The sequence below is a fragment of the Rattus norvegicus genome, chromosome 1 (assembly GCF_036323735.1).
Source record: "Rattus norvegicus strain BN/NHsdMcwi chromosome 1, GRCr8, whole genome shotgun sequence".
In the NCBI taxonomy this organism is placed as follows: Eukaryota; Metazoa; Chordata; class Mammalia; order Rodentia; family Muridae; genus Rattus; species Rattus norvegicus.
In genome coordinates, this window is record NC_086019.1 from 191,783,896 (window position 1) to 191,811,314 (window position 27,419).

The 27,419-nt window shown below is 50.2% G+C and overlaps 1 protein-coding gene and 1 long non-coding RNA gene across 8 annotated transcripts; one reads left to right on the forward strand and one right to left on the reverse strand.

The window, feature by feature from the left end:
* The first annotated feature begins 3,085 nt into the window (after positions 1-3,085).
* Fbxl19 (F-box and leucine-rich repeat protein 19) lies at positions 3,086-27,419 on the forward strand. Of its 7 annotated transcripts, none has more exons than XM_039078404.2 (12): positions 3,086-3,729; positions 3,899-4,041; positions 7,502-7,702; positions 8,874-9,017; positions 9,149-9,235; positions 9,315-9,533; positions 10,026-10,187; positions 11,195-11,706; positions 20,348-20,511; positions 20,594-20,755; positions 25,367-25,585; positions 25,695-26,875. In XM_039078404.2, exons 3-12 carry the CDS (start codon positions 7,526-7,528, stop codon positions 25,871-25,873), a joined length of 2,025 nt encoding a protein of 674 aa, XP_038934332.1. In that variant the 5' UTR covers positions 3,086-3,729; positions 3,899-4,041; positions 7,502-7,525; the 3' UTR covers positions 25,874-26,875. The 7 variants fall into 7 exon arrangements, with proteins under 7 accessions (XP_038934332.1, XP_038934331.1, NP_001402857.1 ...); XM_006230277.5 differs by lacking the exons at positions 3,086-3,729; positions 3,899-4,041 and adding exons at positions 6,269-6,391; positions 6,548-6,837 and having other exon boundaries at positions 10,026-10,058; XM_006230276.5 differs by lacking the exons at positions 3,086-3,729; positions 3,899-4,041 and adding exons at positions 6,270-6,391; positions 6,548-6,837.
* Positions 13,893-17,312, reverse strand: LOC134483922 (uncharacterized). The gene is made up of 2 exons (XR_010061124.1): positions 14,617-17,312; positions 13,893-14,387 (listed from the first exon to the last, which is right to left on the reverse strand). It is a non-coding gene; the product is annotated as an uncharacterized LOC134483922 (long non-coding RNA).

The following is a 27,419-nucleotide window of genomic DNA, read 5'->3' on the forward strand; positions in this document are numbered from 1 at the left end:
ACTTTGGGAATGGTGGGATCTTTTGAAACCCCAAGCCTGCCCTAGTGACACACCTCCTCCCCAGTGACACACTTCTTCCCCAGTAACATACCTGCTCTTTAGTGACACACCTCCCCCCCAGTGACACACCTCCTCCAATAAGGCCACACCTCCACCTCTCCTTTTGCAAGGCCACACCTCCACTTCTCCTTTTGCAAGGCCACACATCCTAAAACAGGTCTTTCTCATTTAAATCTTCAAACCCACACTGTGTGGCTAGAAGAACTAGTTCCAGGCTAGTCTGGGCAAATTACTGAGACTCTAATTCATGTGGGTTCTTTTGTTTTGTTCTCTCTCTCTCTCTCTCTCTCTCTCTCTCTCCTCTCCTTTGGAGATAGGGTCTTTGCTGTGTTACTCTTGGGCTCAGGAAATGCTCCTACATGAGCCTCTTTGGCTCAACTCATGTTTTCATTCTACAACTTGTATTTGCTGGTGGTAAAATTTTCACTTAGGAAGTGGAAAGGTAAGTGTTGTCTTCCTCCTTCCATTTTCCCTTGCAGCATGGAGCTCAGGGTTTAAAGCATGGTAGTCCAGCACTTTCCCCGCTGATAAGCCTGAGCCACCCGTCCTTTCCAGTGTCTTCTATGCAATCTCCTGTCTGTAGCTAGGTGTAGAAACTCTGCTATCACTGAAGGACTGACCACATAGAAGTAGTAACTGGGTGTGACAGTTCATACCTTTAAAGCCCAGCACTCAGGGATAGCGGCAGCAGGCCTCTGGTCTACCTGGTAAGTTCTAGGTCACCTGGAGCTACATACTAAAACCCTGTCTTTAAGTGAAAGGAAGAAAGGGGGTTGGGGATTTAGCTCAGTGGTAGAGCGCTTGCCTAGCAAACGCAAGGCCCTGGGTTCGGTCCCCAGCTCCCGGAAAAAAAAGAAAAAGAAAGAAAGAAAGAAAGAAAGAAAGAAAGAAAGAAAGAAAGAAAGAAAGAAAGAAAGAGAGAAAGGAAGGAAGGAAAGAAAGGGCTCTTAGTTCTCAATAAACTTTTGTGGTTGTCAGAACCTATAGGAGAGGGCTTACAGTGCTTTTGGAGAATAGGGGAGTATAGTGCTGAAACTTAAATTCTGGTATTTTTAATATGTTTGTTTGTATGTATGTATGTATGTATGTACGTGTTTTTTGAGACAGTTTCACTGTGTAGTCCTGGTGGCCTGGAACTTACTGTGTAGACCAGTATGATCTCGAATTCAGACACCCTCCTGCCTCTGGAATACTGAGATTAAAGGCACACACTACTGCCCAGCTTTTTCTTTCCTGCATGTGTGCACCTCGTTGTGGTTAGGTGTGTGTTCATATAGGTGCCCTCAGGTCAGAAGTGTCACAGCCACTGAGTTGAGTTACTGCCTGATGTGGGTGCTGGGAACTGAACTCCCGTCCTTCGCCAGAGCAATGCCAAATGCTTTTTTTTTTTTTTTTTTGGTTCTTTTTTTCGGAGCTGGGAACCGAACCCAGGGCCTTCCGCTTCCTAGGCAAGCGCTCTATCACTGAGCCAAATCCCCAACCCCGCTTTTTTTTTTTAAACTAATTTATTTATTTTATGAATATGAGTACCCTGTAGCTGTCTTCAGACACCAGAAGAGGGCATCAGATCCCATTACAGATGGTTCTGAGCCACCATGTGGTTGCTGGGAATTCAACTCAGGACCTCTGGAAGAGCAGTCCATGCTCTTACTTTTTTTTTTTTTTTTTTTTTTTGGTTCTTTTTTTCGGAGCTGGGGACCGAACCCAGGGCCTTGTGCTTCCTAGGTAAGCGCTCTACCACTGAGCTAAATCCCCAGCCCCGCAGTCCATGCTCTTAACCACTGAGCCATCTCTCCAGCCCTGCCAAATGCTTTTGACCTCGGAGCCTGAGCTATGGTTCTTGTTTTGTTTAAAAGGGAAGCAGGCACTTCGCTCCAGCTGTTCCTTATCAAACAATGCAAACTAATTCACAATCCTAGACTTTTGAATTTTTTAAAAAAAGGTTTATTTATTTTATATATATGAGTGCTCTATCCGCATTCCAGAAGAGGACATCCAATTCCAGGATAGATGGTTGTGAGCCACCATGTGGTTGCTGGGAATTGAAATCTGGACCTCTGGAAGTGCAACCAGTGCTCTTAACTGCTGAGCCATCTCTCCAGCCTGACTTTAGAATTTTTGAAGATACATTGGAAGTCTAATTTTGCACGCGAATTTTGCTGTGCTCATGTTAAACACACGTAATGTGTTTGAATGTCTGTGTTACAGAAGTTCTCAACCTGGGCTCTGGACTTGAGTTTAAATTTTGGCTCTCTATTATTTATCTGTTGTGTATGGTTGAGTGTAAGAAATGTCAACGATGAGCCTTCCATACCATACACTATAGAAAGGTGTGTTTTGGACAAGGACTTAAAATCTTTTTAATTTCTTCCTTCTTGCCAGACTTCTATACAAATTTTTTATTCCTCCCCACTGTGTAAAACCTTTGTCTACACAAAGGCCAACTACTCTAGTCTAGGAATTTGATGGCCTGGAGCAGAGACTGTTTTCCCCCTTCCTCCTCCATTTCCTGTGCGCCAATTCTTTTCAGACTAGTCAACTGAATAAGATTGTGAGGCCAGACTCCAACCAACGGGAAAAGACACAGTCACTACCTGAGGTAGAACAAAAACTAAATTCTTTGTGTGTTCACTCTCTCAAGCCCACTTTTTTGTTGTTATTTGGGTTTTTGGTTTGTTTTTGTTTTTCACGACAGGGTTTCTCTGTGTATCCCTGTCTGTCCTGGAGCTCACTCTGTAGACCAGACTGGCTGAACTCAGAGATCCACCTCCCTCTGCCTCCCAAGTGCAGGGGTTAAAGGTGTGAGCCACCAGGCTTGACTGCTGCAGGCTTCTTAGGATCAAACGAGAAGCTGAAAACATTAAGTATTCCAAGTAGGACTGAGATGAAACTCCTCACAGAGTGCTTGCCTAGCATCAATGATACCTGGTTTGATTCCCAGCTCAGCAAAACCAAACAAAACCTGTGAGGTGCATTCAGAAAGCTTACAAGTTAGTGGAAAGAACGATAAACAACGCTCATTTGGGAATTACTAGAAGGCTTTATTGCTGCAATGGAATTTTAATAGGAACTTGATGGATAAACAACTGGGTGGAGACGTGGGATGGATGAAAAAGTAAAACTTTGGTCCATACATGAACAGCGCTAGAAAAAGATCAGAAAATAGCCCTTGCCAGTTGAAATACAAGTTGTGTGTTGTTGTTGTTTTTTCCCTTTTTTTTTTTTTTTTTTTTTTTTCGGAGCTGGGGACCGAACCCAGGGCCTTGCGCTTGCTAGGCAAACGCTCTACCACTGAGCTAAATCCCCAACCCCCAAGTTGTGTGGTTTTAAAATGAACAGACACTTCCCTCAGAGGCACGACTGTTAGGTGAGCTGCAAGGACTCTCTTACTTAAGGCTAGTAGTTCTAGCAAACTGTGACTTGCCACAGTTTTGGCCGAGTTAACTTCCTAGGCAGAAAAACCACACCCACCAAGTCCCCAGCAGGGCTGGAAACCCATCGGAGATAAGGAAGTAGAGAGATTGGCTTGGGATAGTGGTGAGCAGATTTTCTAGGGCGCAGAAAGAAATCAACATGGCACAAAGCATTCTCTTTGGCAGCTGAGAGTTCAGAGGAAGCCTCCAAGGCTGAAAAGACAAGGCATGAGGCTTCACAGCTCGCTCGCAAAGGGTACAATTCAGGTTGAGGAAATTTGGTCAGTGTGCGTCCTCTGTTAAAAGGAGAGAGGGCGCCCCCTGGGAAGAGTGCTGGGTAGAGAAGGTTGGAAGACTCAGATGAGGACGGAAGAGAGGTGGGGGTTAAGATGGGGGTAGCCTACTCGTCAATTTTCTTTTCACAGAAGCTAACTGTCCGGCATGATGGATTCCTGAGTTTCCAAAACGGCTGGGCTGAAAGGGATCTCGAAAAAATAACCGCTGCCACATGCCCCGTGCCAGAACTGGTTACTTTCTTGAACACTTTTAACCCTAATTCTGCCTGGAGGTGAGTATTAATCACACCCCCTTTTGGGTAAGAAACTGAGGTTTGATGACTTCTAATGTGGAAAGGAGATTTTGTATATTCCGAGGTCTTCTTCCTTTGGTCTGCACCACGTGTAAGGTATCAATTTGCAAAGGTTTAGGATAGAAAGCATCGTGTGCGAGAGGTCCAGTCTTTATAAGGAACAACAACGTGGGTATACTTTTCAGAGAGAACCACGCCTCCCTTGTCGCGACAATATTGGTTACGGTTGCTTTCTTTTAACATATGAAATCCTCACCATCGGAGAAGGCGGACATTCTATACTCCCTGATCACTCCGATGTTTCTCTCTCACCCGCACTGATTCCCACAGGTGACATCAATTCTCCGCCACCGGAGAATGAAAGCTTGGGACTACATTTCCCTGCAAGCCCTTTAGAAAAGGAGGCCAAGAGCAAAGAGACTTTCCGTTTCCGTCCGCTTGCAATTTGGCGTGTTCGCAGTGATACATATTTCAACAGTAGCGTCCTTTCTCTGTACAACTAAAGCAGAGACTACATACCCCAGCAGGTACTGGCACCAAGGGCAAGCGACTAGGTTGCCATCTCTGCAGTAGTCCTTTGCTACACATCCGCCGAGAATAGTCTTAGCGGGTGGACTACAAATCCCATAGCATCGTCTGCTCCTTCACCCTCCATCTTTGTGGTAGTCTCCGCCCCGCTGACTTCCATTGTCTCGACAGAAGATAAAAGAGAGGAACTGGGAAGACTACAATTCCCAGCTGGCTTTGCACCATCGAGTGCGGGATTTTGATAGTTCAGGCGGGCGAGGAGCTCCAAGTGGTAGAATGAAGCGAGCAGGAAAGGTTAGGTATCCTGCCATCTTTTCGGTAGTCTCTTTATCCTCCGGGTTCTGGCATTCTTAAAGGAACATAGGAAGGGTAGAAAACTACTATTCCCATCCCACTTCATAAGATCGACTTATTAGGTGTACGCCCCTCGTTCGCCATCTTGCTTGTAGTCCTCGTTTCTTTTCACCTTTCCATTGTTCCTGATGAGTAGAAATGGCAGCGGGAAGGCAGCAGATGGACTGCGACTCCCGTCAGGTACCACACACGCGGAGGGTTGTGGACCAGAGGGCGTGTGAGTGCCTGGAAAGGAGGTCGGGTCGGGGGAAAAGGCCATCTTGCTTGTAGTCATCCTTCCCGCTCCTTCTCGGTCCTGCTACGGGGAGTCTCTGGCCAACTGGACTATAATTCCCGCCATGCTCGGCTCCCAGCGTGGCAACCCTTTCGCCATCTTATTTGTAGTACCGGCTGGCCCTAGTGTGCCACTTTTCCCACCATAGCGCTAGAATTTGGAGAACTACAACTCCCGTCGTGCTTTGCACGCATTCGTCCTGGAAAGTAAAGGTGGTGAAGGAAGGAGGGAGAAGGGGGCGGGGTTCCTCTGGGAGAAGGAGGGAGTAAAAAGGAGGAGGAGGTGGGAAGAAGGGAGGGGAGAGGGAGGAGAGGAGGAAGGAGGAAGGAGCTGAGGAGGGATGAGAGCGGCGACCAGGGCCCGGGGCCGAAGCAGCGCGAGGCTAGGGGAGTAGGGGTGCTAAGACATCCCAACTGCCCCCACCCCCTTCCTGCCTCTGCCCCATCCTTTCCTTATACCCTCCCATTTTAGGAGTGGATTTATTCAAATTTTATTTAAATCCTTATATCTTGAGGGTCGCGCGTTTGAACGGGGAGGGCGGGGGCGCGTGCAGGCTGGGGGGGGCGGGGCCGGAGCAGCTTCCTTCACCCCCCTCAGCGAGCCCTGTCTCTGTAGGTCAGGGGGCCGCAGTACAGGGGCGGACCCAGGGGAGGGGGGCAGGTTGCAGCGACCCCCCCCTCCCCGGGAACCGGCGGTGGGCGGGGTTTGAACCCCGGAAACGGTGGGGGGCCCCTGGTCTTTCCCTGGACCCCTGGGCAGTTGGAGCTGGGAAGGGGCCAGTTAAGGGTCGGGGGCTTTGGGGAAAGGTGGGGGTGGGGAGCTGAGACTCATACCCGGGACTGAGTGGGGCCCGGGCAAAAGCTGAGCACCCTGCGCCCAAGGAGCCCCCGTTGGCCTGGGGGGGCTGAGGGACTGAGCCCCCCAGAGCAGGACCTCCCCCTGGAAGGGCCACGCCGCAGCCCGTGGGAGGGCCTCGCCCCCGGCGCTCCCCATCTCCACTCGCTGCTGTCCCGGCCTCCGCCGGAGGGAGGGGCCGAGCGCCCTCGGGGGGCCGTGGACCCCGGCGTTCAGAGCGTTCCGCGCCCCGCGCCGCCCGGCCCCCCCGCCGCCGATGGCCGCCGACCCGCCGGGAGCTGCCGAGAAGGGAGAGATGGCTCCCGGGACACGTGTGAGGTGGGTTCATGCGGCTCCTCCTCACCCCCAGACCTGGGCAGCTCCCACTCCCATTCATCCTCAGCCTGGCCTCTCCCTGCCTTCCCCGCCCCCAACCTCACCCTCCCTTTCTCCAAACTCTTCTCCAACCTTCTTTCCTATAACCTCCAACCCTAGGGAAGTGGCCTTCCTTCCCCGACCCTGCTGCCCCTTGCAGACCTCCCCGTCCACCCCGCCTCCAGTCGCCGCCCTCTAGGCCCCTCCCCCGGAGTGCTGGAGGGCCCCATACCCTGTGGATGGTCTGGAAGTCCTTGGAAAGGGAGACGCCAGGGGGAAGCAGGTCTAAGACTGATTGGGAAGAGACCCCCTCCAGGCTTGCTGAGTCCATGTGGGATTTCAGAGGATCTGGTTTCCATGGGCAGGAGAGCCCCAGGGATTCCAGACAATTAGGGATGAAAAGCAGCCTGGTAAGATGTGGATGGGGGCGGGAAGACCTAAAACCAAGCCCACCTTGAATTTTGTTGAGATGTTAGGGCAGCTTGTAGAATCCCAGGGAATTTGGGAGATTACCCAGATTGCCTGAAGGATCCTATTGGATAAGTTGGAGGAGAAGGACTTCTGTGTGGGCTGAGAAGGGACACTTAAGCATTTCAGGGGTGTCAGCCCTGGGAAGTTGAGAGCCCATTGGGTCATTAGAAATGGAGTGGATCTGGTTAGAATATCTAGGTTTGAAAGTTTTGGATGACGTACCCATGAGAGAAAGAGAGGGACAGGGAAGAGTGTGGTGCTTACCCCTGGAATCTGGAGGTAAATCTGTGAGAGAATGGGGCGTTTGGGTAACAGGTATGAGCTGGAAGCCCCCTGAGGTAGCCCTGCAGATAGGAAGCCTTTTCCAGGAACCTTGGCTTGGGATGTTAGAGGAGGGGCCTCAGTGTCCCTCCTTCCAGCAGGAGGGAATGTTAGAGGAGGGAGGGGAGGTCTTGAGGGAGTGGCCCTCTGCTCAGGACACACTAAAGGGCTGACCTTCTCTGAGGGTAGAAGCTCTGTCCCATCAGAGGTGCAGTGAGCTCGCGGCCTGAAGACTCTTAGGCTTTGCAGGCCTTCTCTTACCTTACCACCATCTGCCTACAGCCTTCGGCGTTGCTGACGCCCCCAATGTCGTCGAGCAGCCGGGGACCGGGGGCCGGAGCGCGCCGACGCCGAACCCGCTGCCGTCGTTGCCGGGCCTGTGTTCGAACTGAGTGCGGGGACTGCCATTTCTGCCGAGACATGAAGAAGTTCGGGGGGCCCGGGCGCATGAAGCAGTCGTGCCTGCTTCGGCAGTGCACCGCGGTGAGTCTTGACCCGCATGCCCGGTACGAGAAACCTCAGGCCTGTTGGCCCAGAGCACCATCAGTAGTAGTACAGGCCTGAGCATTCTCTGGGTGTCCAGTGGCAGCTTCCCTGAATTTTTCCTTTCTCGTGGTGTTGGTACACTCACTTCCTGTATTTCTTCACTGATTTGTGTCTTTGTGGAAAAGTGGGATACACAGAAGATTTGGTCTCAGGTCTGTAGAAAGCTTAGCCCCTGCTGTATTCCTCTGCCCAGGTATCTGTGTAAAAGGCCAATGTCTACCACAGGAGATAGCTTTTGCCTTTCTGTGGTCTTTCAGGCACCTTTAGGTGTCTTGAGATTGAGGCCAGGAGCCCCTTCTTATGACCTTGAGCAATTCACTCAGAACTTCAAGTACCTTCTCTGTAAAATGTTTCTTTTGCTGAATTGCAAAGATTAGATAGTGGTACACTATGAATGTCCTATTGAAAGGCAGCCCCAGCATGGTAGTTATCTGGAAGACATGGTTTCTTTTCTGCCTCCCTCATCCTTTCAGCAGCCTGAGGCACCAGAATGGCTTTTCCCAGCAGCCCGCCTCTCTTCCTCCAGCTACTCTTTCCTGCTTGCACTTTCACCCCTCAGCTCTTTCTCTTCCTTTGTCCCCCAGCCCCTTGCCTCACTTTGTGATACTTCTCCCTTGATCTAGATCCCTGGCTGTCAACATCCCTGATAGGATTCAGTGCCGCCATTGTCTTCCTTGAAGTCACATTGTCTGGAGACTGCTGCCTTTACCCTGAGACCAAAGCAGCTGTGACTTCACATGTTCCCCTGGGCTTTTCTCACTGGTCTCACTGGGCTTCCAGAGTCACCCTTGGACTGCCCCCTGAACAACCTTAGAATCACCCCCAGACTACCATCCGGGTGCTGTCTCTTCCACTGCAAGCCAGTTCTGAATCCTGTGCTGACAATAATGATGACAGTAACTGTCTCAACCCCTCATGAGTTGTCTTGTTCTTAAAAATGGTCTTGCAAAGGAAAGACCCCTCTCCCCATCTTAGAGATGGAGAAGCTGAGGGTTAAATCAAGTGTTAAAGGTCATCCTGGCCTGTGGATTCTGAACCTACTTCACCATATAGCTGACACAGAAGAGTCTTTCCCCTGCGGTCTCTGATGCATCCTCTTTCCCGACAGCCCGTGCTCCCACACACGGCTGTATGCCTCTTGTGTGGGGAAGCTGGGAAGGAGGATACAGTGGAGGGAGAAGAGGAGAAATTTAGTTTGAGCCTCATGGAGTGTACAATCTGCAACGAGATCGTCCACCCTGGCTGCCTGAAGGTGATAACTCTGGGAACCCTGCAGCTCGGTTGGGGTAGACTATCAGGGAGCCAGGAGGTAAACCACAGTGTCCCTGGGCATACATGTACTGGCTGGCCCCTTCTACCCATTATTTGGTCTCTTTCCTACAGATGGGAAAGGCTGAGGGTGTTATCAATTCAGAGATACCCAACTGTTGGGAGTGCCCCCGATGTACCCAGGAAGGACGGACAAGCAAGGTAAAGCAGCTGCTAAGATAGGGGCAGGGTGGAAGAGCCGGAACTAGGTGGGGCCTCATCCCCAGCTTACACTTTCCAGGATGCAGGTGAGGGTCCAGGGCGCCGCAGGGCTGACAATGGTGAGGAAGGCGCTAACCTAGGGGGTGGATGGAAGCTGACAGAGGAGCCGCCACCTCCACCACCCCTGCCCAGAAGAAAGGGACCCTTACCTGCTGGCCCTCCCCCTGACGATGTGCCTGGGCCCCCCAAACGGAAGGAGAGGGAGGGGGGGAATGAGCCCCCCACCCCAAGGAAAAAGGTGAGCAGAAGGGGAAGGCTGGTTTAGAACATGTGATTCTGGGAGCTGAAGTTTGGTGGGTGGATTGGTTTTAGAGCCAGGTCCTACCCCGATCTGGAGAATGAGACCATGTGGATTCGCCCAGAGGTATTTGTGAGTTGTAGCCAGAGCTGTTGATGGAACATGCTCACTATGAAGAAGAAACACAAGCGAGGGGTAACTGGTACAGGCCAGGAATCTTTGAGACCTGGAGGATTAGGGAGGAGCAACAGAGCATGCTCAAACTACTACAGAGGCGGAGGGAAGGGCTCAGAACAAGCCTGAGGGGGAAGAAGGGAGTTGAGGAGCATGCTCAGTAAGACAAGACACTGATTACAAGGTTAGCTTGCTGAGCAGTCTTCCTAGGATGCGGGCTTCTGGGATTTGTAGTCCAAGAAGAGGACGGGAACCTTAGTTTGGTCGCCAGGGCCTCTAATGGGGTCTCTTTCTTCCCTGTATCTCTTGCCCTGGTAGGTGAAAGGAGGCCGAGAGAGGCACTTGAAGAAGGTGGGTGGAGATGCCTGCCTCCTCCGAGGAGCGGACCCAGGCAGCCCGGGCCTTCTGCCCCCCAGGGTTCTGAATCCGAGCCAGGCATTCTCATCCTGCCACCCTGGGCTCCCTCCCGAGAACTGGGAGGTGTGCCGGGGACCTCCTCCTTCCTCCCCTCCTCCCCACCCTCTTCCATCATGGAGACTGAGACCTGTCCTTTCCTGCTCACTTTGTCTTGCCCTATCCCTACATGGTCCCTATGGACCCCTAGAAGGAGTTGGGTGGGAGAATAGTCTAGGTCCAGGTCATAGGAACCCCTGATTTCCAACAGCCATTAGGATAGTGTTTAGACCGTCTTAGTTTTCTAAGCCTAAGTGGAAAGAACCGAATTTAAATTGCTTGCCAGATCACTGATTCTTTACATTCTTTACATGGTCTTGGCAACTTGTTACCTACTCTGGGCCGGCAAATGGCTTTTTTAATCTGTGAGATGAAGACAGACTACTTTCCTTACCCCTTCTCTCATCTCACAGCCAGATAAATCCAATGAGATATAAAAGTAATGCGCCCAGAGAGGTTAAAGATTGGCCCAAGGTCACACGGCAAAGCTCGAATTCTGATACTACTTTTTACTAGTAATCTGAACACAAGGTTCTGCCTGTCCAAGCCCTTCACCAAATACCAGTTTGTAACTTTGGACAAGTCACCTAGTCTCTTTGAGCCACACTCAGTTTCCTGGATGAAAAGGAGTGGCGTGGCCCAAGTCACCTTTGAGTCAGAAGAAGGATGCTCTACACCAAGATGGGAGTGATGGCTGTTCCTACACTGTGGGCTTGTCTAGTTTAGCTGTTCCACATTGTAGATGGTCACGCAGGTCCATTCTACATCCCAGAATTGAAAAGGCAAGCCAGCACTTTACACAGGTGCCGGGAGGTTCACGAGCCATTGACTGACCCACCAGGCTATCTGGACTTTGAATAGTTCCCTCACACTGTAGATAAGGAAGCTGACGTCCAGTGATGGACAGTTTGGGAACAATCAGGAACTTAGGACTGTGTCTCCTGGGGCTGGTCATCCTCTGCTGACTCCTTTTGGGTGAGTGGTTGGGAAAGTGCACTCTAGAACCTAGTACAGCCTCACCTGTCTCTTTGCAGAAACCAAAGCCACCTATAGCTTCTGCTGAGGGCCCAGCAGTGCCATCCCCATCGCCACAGAGGGAGAAGCTGGAGCGTTTCAAGCGTATGTGCCAGCTGCTGGAACGGGTGCCTGATACCTCTTCTTCGTCTTCGGACTCAGACTCTGATTCAGACTCATCTGGCACATCACTTAGTGAGGATGAAGCTCCCGGGGAGGCCCGGAATGGGCGGCGGCCAGCGAGGGGCAGCTCTGGCGAGAAGGAGAACCGTGGGGGACGGCGGGCTATACGCCCTGGCAGTGGAGGACCACTGCTCAGCTGGCCTCTGGGCCCTGCCCCACCACCACGGCCTCCACAGTTGGAGCGGCATGTAGTAAGGCCCCCACCTCGAAGCCCCGAGCCTGACACTCTGCCTTTGGCTGCTGGATCCGACCACCCTCTTCCTCGGGCTGCCTGGCTTCGTGTCTTCCAGCACCTTGGACCCCGGGAGCTATGTGTCTGCATGAGAGTCTGCCGGACTTGGAGCCGCTGGTGAGTGGCCAGACAGGCCTGAGAACCATTGTTGCCATCATTCTTGCTAAGGGTGTATTATAGGTCTCCGAGTCTCTCTTAAGTCTTGGCCTGTCTTCTTGTATCTATATTGTCATGCCATCCTTTCATGGTTGCTGTGAACTCACTTAACCTTCCCAGTGGCTCTGTAGAGAGGAGAACCATGAGTTTGAACCTGACCTTGTGGCTCCAGACAATTTCCCTTTAGTGTTTACATATGTTAAGAGTTAGTATGTGCCAAGTTAAGGTCTGTCTTCTGGATAGTTGTCTGATTTGGTCCCAGTTTTCCTTTGAGAAAACGTTTATAGGTAGCCTTTGGCCTCTGAAGCAGCCATAGGTGGCTTGGGCCTCCTGAACCAGCCACCCCTTCCCTCCTGACTCCCAAAACCCAATTGCCTCCTAACCATGTTTAGAAATGCTAGTCATCCCTCAAAGCCTTTCTTCCCTCTGATCCTCTCCTGACACGCTTCCTCTTCTATCAGGCTCCCACAGCATGCCCTTCCCCTAATGGAGCCCACAGAGAGGCCTTTGGCATGTGGACAACCCTTCATTCTTTATTTTTGAGTTCTCATCAGTTTCTGGGGTTGTGGACGAATACTTTGTATTGATTTTTATCTTCCTATCCCCAGCATAGTACAAAGGCAGTATGGATAGACGTTCAAGAAATGTTTCACTAAGTCAATTCAAGGTTTTCCCAGGACTCAGATGTCCATCAAGGCTTCAACAATGTTGCATCTCCAGCCCTTGGGAGGCTGAGGCAGGAGGAGCCTGAATTGGAGACCAATCTTGGCTACATAAGATACTTTCTTTCCCCAACCCCCAAAGGTGGAGTTATCTTTGTTCACATCATAGCAGACCAGGAGGGGATGAGGCACACTGGAAGCTTGCTAGTCAAGTTAGGGGCTAAATTAAAGCTCCACCCTTTTCCTCTGGGACAAGGTCTGGAGAGCCAGTACCTTTGCCTTTGGTTTCTGTGGAGTCAGGGAGGCTGGTATGCAAGGAGCCAGAGGCAAATGCCTCTGCTAGACTGTTTGCTCCAGTGAGTCTGTGCCCTCAGGGTAGTTCTTTAACTTCCTCATGCCGTTTTCTTTTTTCTTTTTTTTAAATCCTACCTCCTTCCGTCCTTTCCCTGTACTAAGAATTGAACCCATGGCCTGGTGCATAGGCAATCTTATACCACTGAATTATACCATAAGCTATTTTTTTCTTTTATCTTTGAGACAGAGTCTCCAAGTTGCCTATGCTGGCTTTGTGAGCCTTTTACTGCAAAGTAGCTAGAATTAGAGGTCTACATCGGCAAGCCTGGCCTCAGATTCTTCATTTCTTCATATAAAACCAGGATAGTTCTCACAGCGGTTTCTGTGAGATAGTACACAAGAACTGAGTAGAGTACTTGGGATGTGGAAACATCTTAGGGCCTTAACTGTGATCACGACTTCTCACTCGCATGCTCATTGTCTTACCTGTGCTCTGGAAGAGGTCGTAGACAGATCGCAGCATGGGCGCAGTCACAGAAGTTACTGAGGGTTACCATGCTCTCTGATAGAGTCTGAAAGATGTTTGCTCATGCCTTTCAGGCTTATTCTATGCTTGACACATGGGGTCCAGAAAAGACCTGGTTGGTGCTGGAAGTGGACAGAGTGCAGAGGCCAATGAATGCACAGTAGTTCCCACTTGGGCCTTGCAACCTGGCCTTTGGCTTTTGTCAGTGGTGACTTATAGCTCTTTTTTTTTTTTTTTTCTTTCTTTCTTTTTCTTTTTTTTCGGAGCTGGGGACCGAACCCAGGGCCTTGCGATTGCTAGGCAAGCGCTCTACCACTGAGCTAAATCCCCAACCCCGACTTATAGCTCTTAAGGTCTCTATTCTCACTTGTAAGTCTGGAATGAATATTAATGTAATTGGACCTAAGGTCCTAAGAAGGATTGGCTCTAAGGTTTCCCTCCACTTCAGGACACCAACATCCAAACTCAGTGTTTGAATATAATCTATTGAATCTCTAGATGATCTATGGTATCGAATGCAATGCAAATGATATGTAAATGTCTATTAAATTGTATTATTTAGGGACTAACAAAACAAGTCTCCTTCATAAGCAATTTTTGTTTTGAATTTCCATCCGTGGGTGGGTTGAATCCTTAGATGCAGAACCTCAGATACTGAAGCCAAGTCCTATTTACCTTGTGGGATTTAATGAGGCTGTTCCTGCACAGCATTCAGCAAAGTGCCTGAGATACTAAGCCCTCAGTAAATGGTGTCTTCAGGTGAGAAGAACCAGCTAAGGGCAGAGACCGCGGGGATCACAGGGGGAGAATGGTCAGGAAGCTCTGGTCAGGAAGCTCTGCTGGATCTGGTCACTGAAGTAGGAAGGGCAGGGAGGGTGTAGATTGAGACTTTAGGGAGATGAGACGAGGCCTTGCTGCAAGCTCTGCTCCTCCTGCTTCAGTATTGCTCAAGACCCCAAGGAAAGGAGAAGCGGCACCTGGGCTTGGGGGTGTGGTGTGGGCCTGTAATCCTCATGCTTGGAAGGTTAAGGCAGAAAGATTATGACTTCCAGGCTAGCCCCAGCAATCTAGGACACACTTCTAGGTAAAAGGACTGGGAGAGCTGAGGAGGGGTGAGCACCTTTAGTCCCAGCACTCGGGAGGTGGGGCCAGGACTGCATCTGAAAAAGATAAAAAAGGGAAGGTGGGGGCTTGGGTAGAGAGTTCAGTTGTGAAGACTTTTAAGTTTCATCCCCGGAACCCACCTAAGAGGCCAGCATTGAGTCAGGAGAATTCCTGGGGCTTGCTGGCCAGCCCGCCTAACCTGATCAACAAGCCCTAGTTCCAGGTAAAAGACCCTGTTTCAGAAAAAAACAAGGAGGGTGGGGGATAGTTAGAGAGATGGCTCACCAGTTCACAGCAGGCACTGCTCTCGCAGACAGGGATTTGGAGGTAGAACTTGGCAGCAGAGCTTCCCCGTCCTAGGTTCAAGCCTTTGGACTGCAGCAGAACAGCGTAGATGTGCTGACTCATTGCCTGTGAAGACGATGGCGAGTATAAGGAGATTTGTGACCCAGGAGCCTGGCTGGGAGATAGCAATATTCTTAGCTTGGGAATCACAGAGGAGGGACAGACAGTTTCAGCAGAGAGAGAACTTAGGTTTGATCTCTCTGGTCTGAGAAAAGCTGGTGAGCCAGTCAGAATCCACTACTGAGAAAACAAGGTCTGGTGCTGATTTGTATGTTTTTATCCTGTAGGGAGCAGATTTGACAGAGCTGTGATTCTTAACCTTCCTAATGCTGTAATTCTTTAATATAGTTCCTCATGCTGTGGTGACCCCCAGCAGTAAAATTATTTTTGCATGCCTTTAATCCCAGCACTTGGGAGGCAGAAGAAGCAGGCAGATCTATCCACCCTGCTCTACTGAGGGAGTTCCAAGACAGCAGTGGGGACTACACAGAGAACACTGTCCCCCCCCCTCCCCCCAAATGTTCTACTGTTATAAACCATGATATAAATAAACGTGTGTTTTCTAGTGGTCTCAGGTGACCCCTGAAGGGGCTTCGACCTATAGGTTCAGAGCTGCTGCGACAGAGCAGAGACAACATGAGTACAAGCCAGAGAAAGGGTAACCCGAGATTCCAAAAAAGGGGTCCTACAAAAAGGCTGAGGAAGGAAGGAGTAGGTACTGCGGTGGGTGTTGATGGGAGGCGCAGGAACTCAGGAACCGAGGGTGGTTGCTGGGTTCACTGTCAATGGCTGGTAAGAGTGCTTGCCTAATACCCAGAAGATGTACTCCATCTCCAGCAACACTCTCACATCTAAAACCTCGCTGTGCTTAGAGAGGGAGACAGAGGCAAAGGCATCGACAAAGACTTGGTGCATTGAGTCCCCCTGTATCCCAGGTTTCTGGGAAGGCCACTGAGGCAGTATTGAGTGAATGAACATAAATGGAGAAACGGGGTGTGGGAGAGGTAGAAGAGGGTGTAGCCGGAGAGGGTTTTAAGTGGGAGAGCAGGCAGTTGCAGGCTTTCCTGTCTGGTGGCTTTGATTATTTAGAACTGGGAGGCAAAGGGCAGGCAGGGGACTGTGCAGGAGGTGCTGATGTACTAGTAGACACTACCGTTTTCAAGGACAGGCAGAGAAGGAAGTAAGGAAGGGACTGGCACATGGTCAAGGCTGGCTGGTGGGAGAATGGAGGACTCTGGTAGTGTCCAGAATCCCAGAGAGCTCTTAGAAGGGAGAACTAGCTGTGATCTCCGCCCACGGTGAAGCCGAATCTGCCGAGAGCACTTAGTTAGGGCTGGCCTAGCTCTGTCCCAGGGGGCTTCTGCAGGATGGGGTTTGAAACTGCTGGGTTTGCAGGAGGAGGTGTGGATTTGGCTGGAGTCAGGAGGATGTTCAGGCCTGCCTGGTCAAGAATTCCATGTATTCTGTCCTGCGAGTGCCACTTGTTTCAGTGCCTTCCCCCTTCCCCTGGCTTGGCTCTGTGTCACCTCAACCAATTCCCAATCCCATTGGACATAGAGCATATGCTGGCTCCAGAGAACCCTTCCTATGCTGTTCTCTTTGTTGGTGTTACAAGCCTTTGAAGTCAACTCTTAACCCCATTTTATGGCTTGGGAAATGGAGGCCCAGAGAGGTCTCCTCAGGTGTGGAGGTGGAAGAGCTGGGGTTTAGATCTCGACAGCTTATAGTCTTCCCCTCTGGTTCTGTATCTGTGGCTGTGTGTGTGGCCTGGCTTTGCAGTCTTCTTCAACCTCTCTGTGGCTGCCCTGACCTCCTTGGTAACTTCATTCCTGCCTTTTTCCCATTCAGGATTCAGGCTCCATCCACATCATACCTATGGGTCCTTGAACGAGGTTTTGTTTTTGCTTTTAATTAATTCGTGTATATGCGTGTGCTTGTGTGAGTTTATATGCGCCACAGACATGCATGAGCGTGTTGGATTCCCCTGGAATGGAGTTTCGGGCAGTTGCGAGCTGCCATGTTGGCTCTGAGAACCAACCTGGGGTCTTCTGCAAGGGCAGTAAGCACTCCTAACTGCTGGGCTCCCTCTCTGGCTCGTGAGTACATTTTAAAAACCTCCCTGAGCCTTATGTTTCTTAACTGTGCGAAGGTGGCGGTAATCATCTCACAGGGGTGCTGTGCACTCGAAGAACAGAAGGTGATGCCTAGTAAGCCTTGGACAAACACGTGCTATTAGTCTTGTAGTCATCAGCACCATTGTGTTGAGGTGAATTGTCCTCATTCTTGTCACCTGAGTTTCCCAGAGCTGCCAGTTGTCATGGTCCTGGGCAAGACCCCTGCCTTTGTCCCCCGTCTCCTTCATGAGTAAGGCTGCTTTCTTCACGGTCTCATCTCGGGCATTGTCTCAGTAGGATGTTCCCTTCTCCTCTGAGTTGAGGTACTGTGCCTTCACATGCCCAGAGGAAGCCAGATACTCCTGCCAATAGGACTTCTACAGTTGTTGGCTATCACACTGAGGTTTAATCCTCATGGCTTGGGACTGACTGCAATGGGGTGAGTTGGCTCTAGCCAAGAAACAATCGGGGAGACTTCTTTTTTTTTTTTTCTGGAGCTGGGGACCGAACCCAGGGCCTTGCGCTTGCTAGGCAAGCGCTCTACCACTGAGCTAAATCCCCAACCCCTCGGGGAAACTTCTTTTTTTTTTTTTTTGGTTCTTTTTTTCGGAGCTGGGGACCGAACCCAGGGCCTTGTGCTTCCTAGGTAAGCGCTCTACCACTGAGCTAAATCCCCAGCCCCTCGGGGAAACTTCTTGAACATGAAGGTCTAGAGTTGAATCTTGATGGACCCAGGATAGGTGGCCTTCCCAGTAACACAGAATGTATCAGAATGCGTTGACACTAGACGCCATTGGATGCCTAGATAGGCAGGTATTCTAGTCTGGCTTTTGTGGAATACGATATAGAAACAAAATTGGGGACCTGTGGGTACCCTCAAATTAGGGTTTTCTTTCCAACTGTGGACAGACCAGAAGCCTTCACGGTGCGGGGCTCTAGAGCTGGGACTCAAGGCTGGACTGAGAAGGGCTTTGGCACAGCAGGAGGTCAGAGTGCCAAGGGAGAGAAGCTGCCTGGATAAGGGTCTGCTCCTGTGTGCTTTCTGCTTAGAATCAGAGAGGTGTGTTTGTTGGTTGAGTGGAGAAATGAAGAGGGGAGACTGGAGTGGCAGAATAGAAAGGACGAAAGGAGGAGGGCATGGGAGGAAGGTGGCAGAGGACTTCCTTCAGAAGCCCGATTTGTAGCCTTCGCTGAAATGTTTTCCAGCTGTGGAATGTTGGCGAGGTTTTTTTTCTTTGGGATTGGAAGGGGTTGGTGGTTTCTCTCTCGTATGTAGCCCTTGTAGACCTGAGGCACTTGATGCTCCTCTTCTTGGCTTCCCTGGTGCTGGGATTGTAGGTGTAAATTCCCACACCCAGTTCATTTGTGTGACAGTAAATCAAAACTAGATCTGCTCTTTTTGAAAAGGAAGTCTAGCTGAGTGGCTCTAGCGCACTCGTGAGGCAGAGGCAGGAGGATCTTTGAGTTCTAGGCCAGAGTGGTGTACAGAGTGAGTTCTAGGACAGCCAGGGCTACAGAGAAACCCTGTCTTGAATACCCCGCCTCCCAAAATAAAAGTCTATTGGGAGCTATTGTGTCTTTAGTACCTTGCTAACCTATATCACTTGCTTGACTGTAGTTTTTAGGTAGCCTACATCCATAGCAACCCCTGGCTAGAATGTAATAGTTTTCATTGTATTTATTTATTCATTTGTGTGCCCGCATGCATGTGTGGGGTGTGTGTGTGTGTGGTAGTGTGAGCAAGTGGGGTGGGGTGAGGTGTCATTAGACACTAGTACCTTTACCTGCCAATCCTCTCAATGGCTTTTGGTGACAATGTCCACTTTGCAGGATAGACTTTTACATTTTCTTGTTAGGAGGCGGTGTGTTGTTAAGCAGATATCTGAAGAGTCTGTTTTCTTTCCACCTTTATATGGCTTCTATGGGTTCTGGGATGGAGTTCGGGCCGGCCGGCTGGCAGGATTACACAGCGAGCATTTTACTGCCGGAGCATTCTTAGCCCTGAGGTTTATTTTAAGCTTCCCATTTGTGTGGACCACTGCTGTCTGCTGTTTTGTTTATGTTTTGCCTAAGAGAGGGTCTGATAGTCGAGGCCAGCCTTGAGTTCCTGATGGTCCTGTCACCACCTCCCAAGTGTGAGAATTGCAGGCATGTGCCACTGTTCCCAGCACACTAGTTTTAAGTGCAGATAGAGGACAACTTGAGATAAACTTAAGCCAGATCTTACTGCACAGGCCAGAAGTCCAGGTTGAAGTAGGAAGAATATCTCAAGGTCCTTTGTTATTGGTGTTGTTTTTGGTTTTTGAGGCAAAGGCTCTGTCTACACAGCCCTGTCTGTCCTGGAGCTCATTATGCAGACCAAGCTGGGATTAAAGGTATGCACCACCATGCCTGCCTGGCCCACCTCAAATTCTAAAGTAGTCTAGACTACATAGTGAGTTCCAAACCAGCCTGAGCTACAGTGTAATATCCTGGTATCACAAACAAACCAAGAAGTTAAGCCCAGGTTATGCAGAGAGGTAGATAGCGAGATAGTTGGAGTTCAGTAATTCCTCTTTCAACCTAAGAATTCCCTGGTCCTGCTAATCTGACCGCCCATTAGTTTAGCCGGAATTTCCTCACTCAACTTTGAAATTGACATAGAAAACCTGGGAGTTTCGAGGAACTTCAGTGTATCACAAGATGTTGACAGCTTCCTTCAGGAGAGTCAGGGAAAGGTCACTTGATAAAGTATTTGGGCATCTTTCCACTAACTGCACGTTGGACTAGTTGAGTCTGTTGGTGTGCTGGACTCAGACCTGTTTACCTTTCTTCAGATTCATGTGTTTACATTTGTTGCTCCAGTGCCTAGGACCTATCAGGCCTTCCATAAACACCTAGTGAATAAATACAAAATGTGAATGAGCCGTAGAGTAGTTCACACTGGCTGGATTCATTCAGTCAACATGTGTGTGCTGACTGACCTGTACTTCACGCCTGCCTTTAGTGAGTGTGTGGACGCTGGGGACCCAGGAGTGAAAAAGGCCAAACCTGCCCCAGACGTACTTACTTCCTCGTGGGGACAGACAGAAAGTCTCAGGGCTTAAGTCCAGCACATTAGCCACACACATGGCAGAGTAAAGCTGAAAGGGCCTGTGAGCCGACAGAACAGTAAAGGAGAGAAATCGAGAAGCCCAGAGGTCGAGTCTGGGGGCTGCTTTCAGATCTCTTTGGCATTACATCAAATAATGTATATGGCATTTGTGTGACTATCTGGCAAAACGCTTTATAAGTTGTAAGGTCCATGAACTGTAATTACTTCATTTGATCTTACTCAGGCAAGCCCCCTGAGTCATTATCTTTAGTTTATAACTGAGGTTTTTCTGACAGGGAGAGGAATGGACTTGCCCAGAGTCCTACTTCTAGTTAGTAATGAGGTGGGGTCCTAAATCCAGTCCTTTGAGCTGGAGGCCAGAAGACTCTTGCATTCCTTAGGATAGGAGAGAACTGGGGTGCCCTGACAGTGGGTGCTTAGAGACTTGCGGCTTAGGACTCTGTCTCCCCCCTATGGCTGGCAGGTGCTATGACAAGCGTCTGTGGCCTAGGATGGACCTAAGCCGGAGGAAGTCACTGACCCCACCCATGCTTAGTGGGGTGGTTCGCCGCCAGCCACGTGCTCTGGACCTCAGCTGGACAGGTGTCTCCAAAAAGCAGCTCATGTGGCTCCTGAACCGACTGCAAGGTAGGAGTGGTGATGAGTCAAGACGGATGGGAACAGAGGCTGCTGCTGGATGAACGTCTAGCTCCCACCTCCTTCATTCTAGGCCTGCAGGAGTTGGTGCTTTCTGGGTGCTCCTGGCTGTCCGTCTCTGCCCTGGGCTCAGCCCCACTGCCCGCTCTGCGGCTCTTGGACCTCCGCTGGATTGAAGACGTTAAAGACTCCCAGCTTCGGGAGCTGCTGCTGCCTCCACCAGACACCAAACCAGGTTTGACCACCATGATCATCTGTAGATGGGTTAGGTAAAGTGGAGGTGTGGGCCCTGTGGCCTCTTGTGATGGGCCAGGGGTTAATAAAGGAATGGGAGAAGACAGGAGTTTGAGTGGGAAGAGCCTTCTTGGCCACGTTTCGTTCACTTTTCCTACTGTGTGCTTTGAACTGAGTCTTAAAAAGGTAGGGTTTCCCTCAGGAGGGAGGAGAAGGCCTGGTGAGGGGTAATTATACTCAGAGCATTCTCTCTGGACCCAGTTGTATATTCATAGAAGAGCCAAGAAAACTACCCAGAAGGGCACAGCTATTGGTGTCACCCTGTGCTTTAACTGTCGTTCTAATACTATGATTAAGGACCACTTTTTGGTTTTCCGTGCCTAGGGGACTCAGTCCCCATGTATGTTAGGCAAGCAAGCTACACATGGAGCTCACAGGGTTGGTTTTTGTAGTTACTGTGTTTGTTTTTTCCGGAGCTGGGGACCGAACCCAGGGCCTTGTGCTTGCTAGGCAAGTGCTCTACCACTGAGCTAAATCCCCAACCCCCAGTTATTGTGGTTTTACACAGGGTCTTACTCTGCAGACCGGGCTGGCCTCAAACTCACAAGAGATGAACTTGCCTCTTTCTCCCATGTGCTGCAAGTAGTGTGAGCCCCCAGACTGGACCACTTCTTAGTTTTCATTTTGGTTTGCTTTTGAGACAGGTTTTGTTCTGTAGCCTAGACTGCCCTGGAAGCAATTTACAGATGTATGGATGTGCACCTCCATCCTTGGATAAACCAGTGTTTTTCACTGTGGTGGCCGAGGGCTGGCTAGCTTGCCCCTGCTGCCTTATGCCATTCCTTTATTTTAGCTATTTTAGTCTTGCCAAGTTCTCTCCAACCCTGGAGGAAATGAAACCCTGGAGCCATTTTCTTTCCCTGATCTTCTTTGCCTTTTATGCTGTTATCTTTCTCCATCTAATTAGTAGCTGTCCTTTTTAAGTATTTCTTTGGAGGGGAAGACACCACACTTGCATTTTTTTTTTTCTTTTTTCTATTTTTCGGAGCTGGGGACCGAACCCAAGCGCTCTACCACTGAGCTAAATCCCCAGTCCCACACTTGCATTTTTTAATCTTACTTTTTTACTTCTTTGAAGCCATGAATTCATAAGAGGTTTCCGTTTTTAGTTCCGTTTTAGTGCTGTCCCTTAGTGTGATTCTAGCAGAGCAGGGCAGCTGGGGCTTCATTGAACCCAGAGTCTTACATCTTTGTCTTTTTCCTCCTCCTCCTCTTCCTCCTCTTCCTTTTTTACAAATATCTTTTTTTTTTTTTAATTTCTTTATTTTACGTATGTGAGTGCACTGTAGAGTGAGTACACTGTAGGTGGCTTCAGACACACCAGAAGAGGGCATCAGATCCCATTACAGATGGTTGTGAGCCACCATGTGGTTGCTGGGATTTGAACTCAGGACCTCTGGAAGAACAGTCAGTGCTCTTAACCGACTGAGCCGTCTCTCCAGCCCCTTCTTCTTTTTTTTTTTTTTTTTCTTTTTTCTTTTTTTCGGAGCTGGGGACTGAACCCCGGGCCTTGTGCTTGCTAGGCAAGCGCTCTCCAACCCCTTCTTTTGATCACTTGCTTCCTCCCAGTCCAGGAAGCTGTCTCAGCTCGCAGATTATTTAATGTGGTCAGATTTCTCACTCTTAGGACATACACTGATGCCTCCTGCACTTCTTCCCATAAGTTGTAAATGCCTTTCTTTCTTCTGGTAGACTGAGCTCTAGTCAGTCTGTAAATGTGTTTCCTCTCTAGGCTGTGAGCTCCTCAGAGTCATGTGGACGGGTGGAACTCTGGGCTCTCCAAGTTGAATGCCTACAGAAGTAGTAGTAGAAGTTGTGTTTAGGTGCCAGCCCTTAGGGAGCAGCACCAGCAGCCCTGGTGCTGCTGTTCATTGTCAGGGTAAAGTAAGTATGGGTTTTCAGGAAAAGCTTTGTATCCAAATTTCTATATTAAATAAAAATGCCCTTTTAGTGGCTGGAGAGCCCACTCATTGGTCTTCCAGAGGACCTAGATTTGAATCCTCGTATCCACATGGTGTCTCTCATTTATCTATAATTCACAGAGGACCCAACATCTTTTGCTTCCTTGGGTACTGCACAGATGGTGGCACTTATGCAGGAAAACAACCTTGTACTTAAAAAAACTTGTAGCCAGGTGGTGGTAGTGTAGGTCTTTAATCCTCCCCTCAGGAGTCACAGGCAGGCGGCTCTCTGAGTCCAAGGCAGCCAGGCTTATTAGTGGTATGGCGGCACACTGCGAGGTCTCTGTACTTCTGAGGCAGAAACAGGCAATGAGATACATTTGAGGGTAGCCTGAGCTAAATATTAAAATACTGTCTTAAAAACAAATTTTAAATAAAGAATAATTCTAGTGGAAGCCTAGCATAGTGCGTTCTTGTGATCCCAGGGACTCAAGAATTTTTTTTTTTTTTTTTTTTTTGGGTTCTTTTTTTCGGAGCTGGGGACCGAACCCAGGGCCTTGCGCTTCCTAGGTAAGCGCTCTAACCACTGAGCTAAATCCCCAGCCCCGGGACTCAAGAATTTGAGGCAGGAGAATCAGGAATTCAGGGCAAGCCTAGGCAACTTTGAGACATTGATCTCAGGTAAATGAGGTCACAGCTTAGTGGAGAGGATTCACCTTACATGCGTGAGGTCCTATGTTCAGCACCCCCGCACACACATACACACCCCACATGCTGAGTTTTAGTACTGTGCAGATGCCATAGCACATTTTTGGAAACTTATCTTGGGCTGTGACATCTGGTGATGTTTTTCAGAGCCAGGCTAGTGCCTGGCAAGTGAGGATGGTATTGCGATAAGATGAGATAAGAGTGAGTCAGCCCCAGGCCTGGGGTCCTGGCTCTGTTACTTTGTAGTCATGTGCTCTAGGACAGGTGACTCTGTAACCTGAACCTCAGCCTTCTCATCTGTAAGCAGAAATGATCAAATGGGGCTGGGGCTTGGCTTTCTTTTTATTATGTTAAATTATATGTATATGTTTGTGTGGGGTATGTTCACATGCGTGCTGTGCTTACATAGACCAGGGTGTCAGATACCCCCAGAGCTCAAGATATAGGTGGGTGTGAGCCATCAGATAAGGGTCCTGGGAATTGAACTCAGGTCTTTCTGGAAGAGTGGTATATGTGGTTAACCACTGACCTCAAGACTTGGCTTCTTGTAGTTAAGTGTAGTTAAAAGGCTCAGCAGTGTTATCACAAGAGAATTTGGAAAAAAAGTAAATCTAAGATCTTGGGCTTCATACAATTCTGGGTCTACTGCAATTCTGGGATGGTGTCAGCAGTCCACCTCAGGGACTTAAGCCAGTACTGTGGGGGTAGGAGCACTCTGCATTCTTTCCCCTGGAGATACGGAAGTGGGAGGAGGAGAAGGTCTCTGGACTCATTCTGCAGTGGCTAGTCTTCTCTTGAGCATAGGTCATCCCATCAGGGTTTATGGACAGAGCTACTTGTGGGAAGTAGCCAGTGTTCAGGGATGGGGGTTAGGTTTGAAGCTGAAACAATGGTGAGACTCAAAGAAATCAATGTTGTATCAGGGAGGAAGGCTGGCCTAGTTAGTTTTCTGTTGCTGTGATGAAACATGAGGTCCCCAAAGGACCTTGGGGAGGAAAGGATTAATTTCATCTCACAGTTTATGGTTCATTATGAAGTCAGGGCAGGAACTCGGGCAGGAAGTGCATGAGGTACACTGCTTACTGGCTTGTACTCAGTGGCTTGATCAACTTGCATTAGTTTTACTTCGCAAGTCTACGTGCCCAGGGTGGAACTACCCACAGTGAGCTAGGCCATCTCATACCGTGAATTGAACATGGTTGAACATTAAGTGGACATAAAGAGCATGCCCTCACCGACTAGCTTGTGTCAAGCTGGCAAAACAAAACCAAAGGCCCAGCTGGCACGTACCACAGGGAATTTCAAGAAGAGGAGAGACACTATTCCATCTCTATTAGAGGACACTTTGCATTGCCGCACTTGGGGAGGTAGAGGCAGAAGAATTGTTGGTCTTCTGCCAACTAGGTTGCAGCTAGGTCTGCACAGGCAATTCAGGGTGTGGGGAGAGTGTCTGCAGTCAAACCTGGTTCTGGTGGAGAAGGAACAAAAGGAGTTCAAGCAAGACTTTTGTTAAGCCAGAACAGTGACCTCACTAGTCATGGGGAGGGTGGAGGGTGCTGTTCATTGGATTATGGGTGAAAACACTGAGCATCCTACTGGGGACAGAGCATTGAACAAAAGTTCCCGCTTGCTTGGAATTGATGTCTTTATGGAGCGAGAAAAGGATCCCAAAGAAAACAATGTATATACAGTGTATCAGATCCTGGAGATGGGGGTTTAGGACTGAGAGGAATGTTGAGACTGAGAGCTCTCCTGGAGGTTTCCCTGAGGGGAAGGAGCAGGTCAGATGAGATGCCATTTGGTGCCGCGGGTGTTGTGAAGAGCTAGTCATGTGGAGCCGCAGCAGCAGGGCAGACTCACATGTTGGGAGCAGGTGTGGAGCAGATAAGGAAGAGCATGAGAGTAGTTTAGGAGCAGCCATTAATGCTACTCTATCTGCCTAGGGCAAACAGAGAGTCGAGGTCGACTGCAGGGGGTGGCAGAACTTCGCCTAGCAGGCCTGGAGCTCACTGATGCCTCCCTGAGGCTCCTATTGCGCCACGCTCCCCAACTCAGTGCCCTGGATCTGAGTCACTGCGCCCACGTGGGGGACCCCAGTGTTCACCTCCTCACGGCTCCTACTTCCCCTCTCCGAGAAACACTGGTGCACCTCAATCTCGCTGGTGAGTGAGATCTCCTGTCCACCTTGCTTGCCTGGCAGTGTGGGGTTTCTGTCTACTGCCTGCCACCTATTCAACTATCTAGTCTCAGCTGCCACTGCCTCATCCCCAGGGTGCCACCGCCTCACGGACCACTGCCTTCCACTGTTCCGTCGATGCCCACGTCTTCGCCGCCTGGACCTACGCTCCTGCCGCCAGCTCTCACCTGAAGCTTGTGCCCGGTTGGCGGCGGCCGGGCCCCCTGGCCCCTTTCGCTGCCCAGAAGAGAAACTACTTCTCAAGGACAGCTAGTTGGGTGCCTATGCCTCCTTCCCCCAGGACTCAACAAGAGAACCTGGACCTCTTGCCTTCATTTCACCCCCTGTTGGGAGGCCAGGTTATTTTCTTCATGACTTGGCACTCCTCAGTTTAATGACTTGGGATTCTTGCCCAGGGGCTTGAGCCAGCCTTCCCTTCTCCCACCTGCACTGATATCTCTGGGGGTCTTTGCTTCCCATCTCTCCCTTCCATCTGCTTCATTGTCCGTCCCCTTGGGGGAGTGGGTCAAGAGGTACTGGGGAGGTGCTGAGCCAAAGGGATGGTGGGAGGGGCGGTGGAGGTGCAAGTCTTGAGTAGGGAAAAATGAGGTGACTTGGTATCTTGCATACAGGATACTGGGGGGAGGGCTGGGGGAGGTGATGGATGGGTGTGGGGAGGGCAGAAATCAGACCAACAAGGGTTCAGGGAACAAAGACCAGTTGGGTGGGATGGGGGACCAAAAAGGGAAACCAGAAGAGCAATTGGGGATCCGGGTGTCAAGATAGGGGGCTCTACAAACCAGGAAATGCCAGGACTGGGGGCTGAGAGATGAGCAGATGTGGGGTTAGTAGAACTCTCTGTGTGGGGTTACCTCTCTCCCCTTCCCTCTACCCAGATTTCAGTTTTCCCGACCTTGACTCCTTGAACGTCACTGAAAATGGCAGCTATTGCAAGGAGTAGGGGCCGCGGGACTACCTGCTGTTAAGCGTGGTGGCCCGGGGAGTGGTGAGGGGTAGCCCAGACCCCTGCCTGGCTCTCTACACAATACTTGAACATTCATCTGTACTGAAGTGTTACTTGAACCGGGGAATCTCGGACTTGGGGGAGTGTGATGTAAGGGGACCAACTTGACCGAGACTGGGCTAGTGGGTACCCAGTTTGGACTGTCCCACCCCCAGCGCTCTTGCTTTACTGTGTTGAACAGCTCCACCCTTCCGACCTGAGTTGGGGGTGGGGGAATGTCAGCTTAAAGATGGGCAAGATGGGACTCCTCCAGTTTGGCTCTTCCCATTCTTTCATCGTCATGGAAACTTGTATCCTATTTGCCCAGGGAACTGCCACTCCTGGTTGCCATGGAAATAGCAGCCAATGGACACCTCCGGAAATCAGTGCTAAGACTGGAAACGGTCCCTCTTAGTTGCTGTGGGAACTTAGTAACAGACTCTTGGCACCTCCCCTCTCCCCACCCCTTTCCTATTGCCAGTGTGGGGGTGGGGTCTCAAGAGCCTGAGGGAGGAGTCGGGTCTAGGTCCCACTCAGGCCAGGGGAAACTGGATTGTACCACATGGGGGTGGGGGGGAGGGGAATCTATCCACATACCTCAGGTAACAGGAAGGTGCGCGGGTTGGGGGTGGGGGCTGGGCGGACCAAAGGCAGGAGGGGGGGGCCTGGGGTTGGAGAAAGGCTTGATGATGGGGCCGCTTGCGGGAGGGGAGGAGGCACCCCGGCAAGGGGCAAGTGGGGCACCCAGCCGGGCTGGACCCCTAACCCCACAAGTCTGTACAATAAGGTTTGCTATAAAACTCAGAATCTAGCCGGG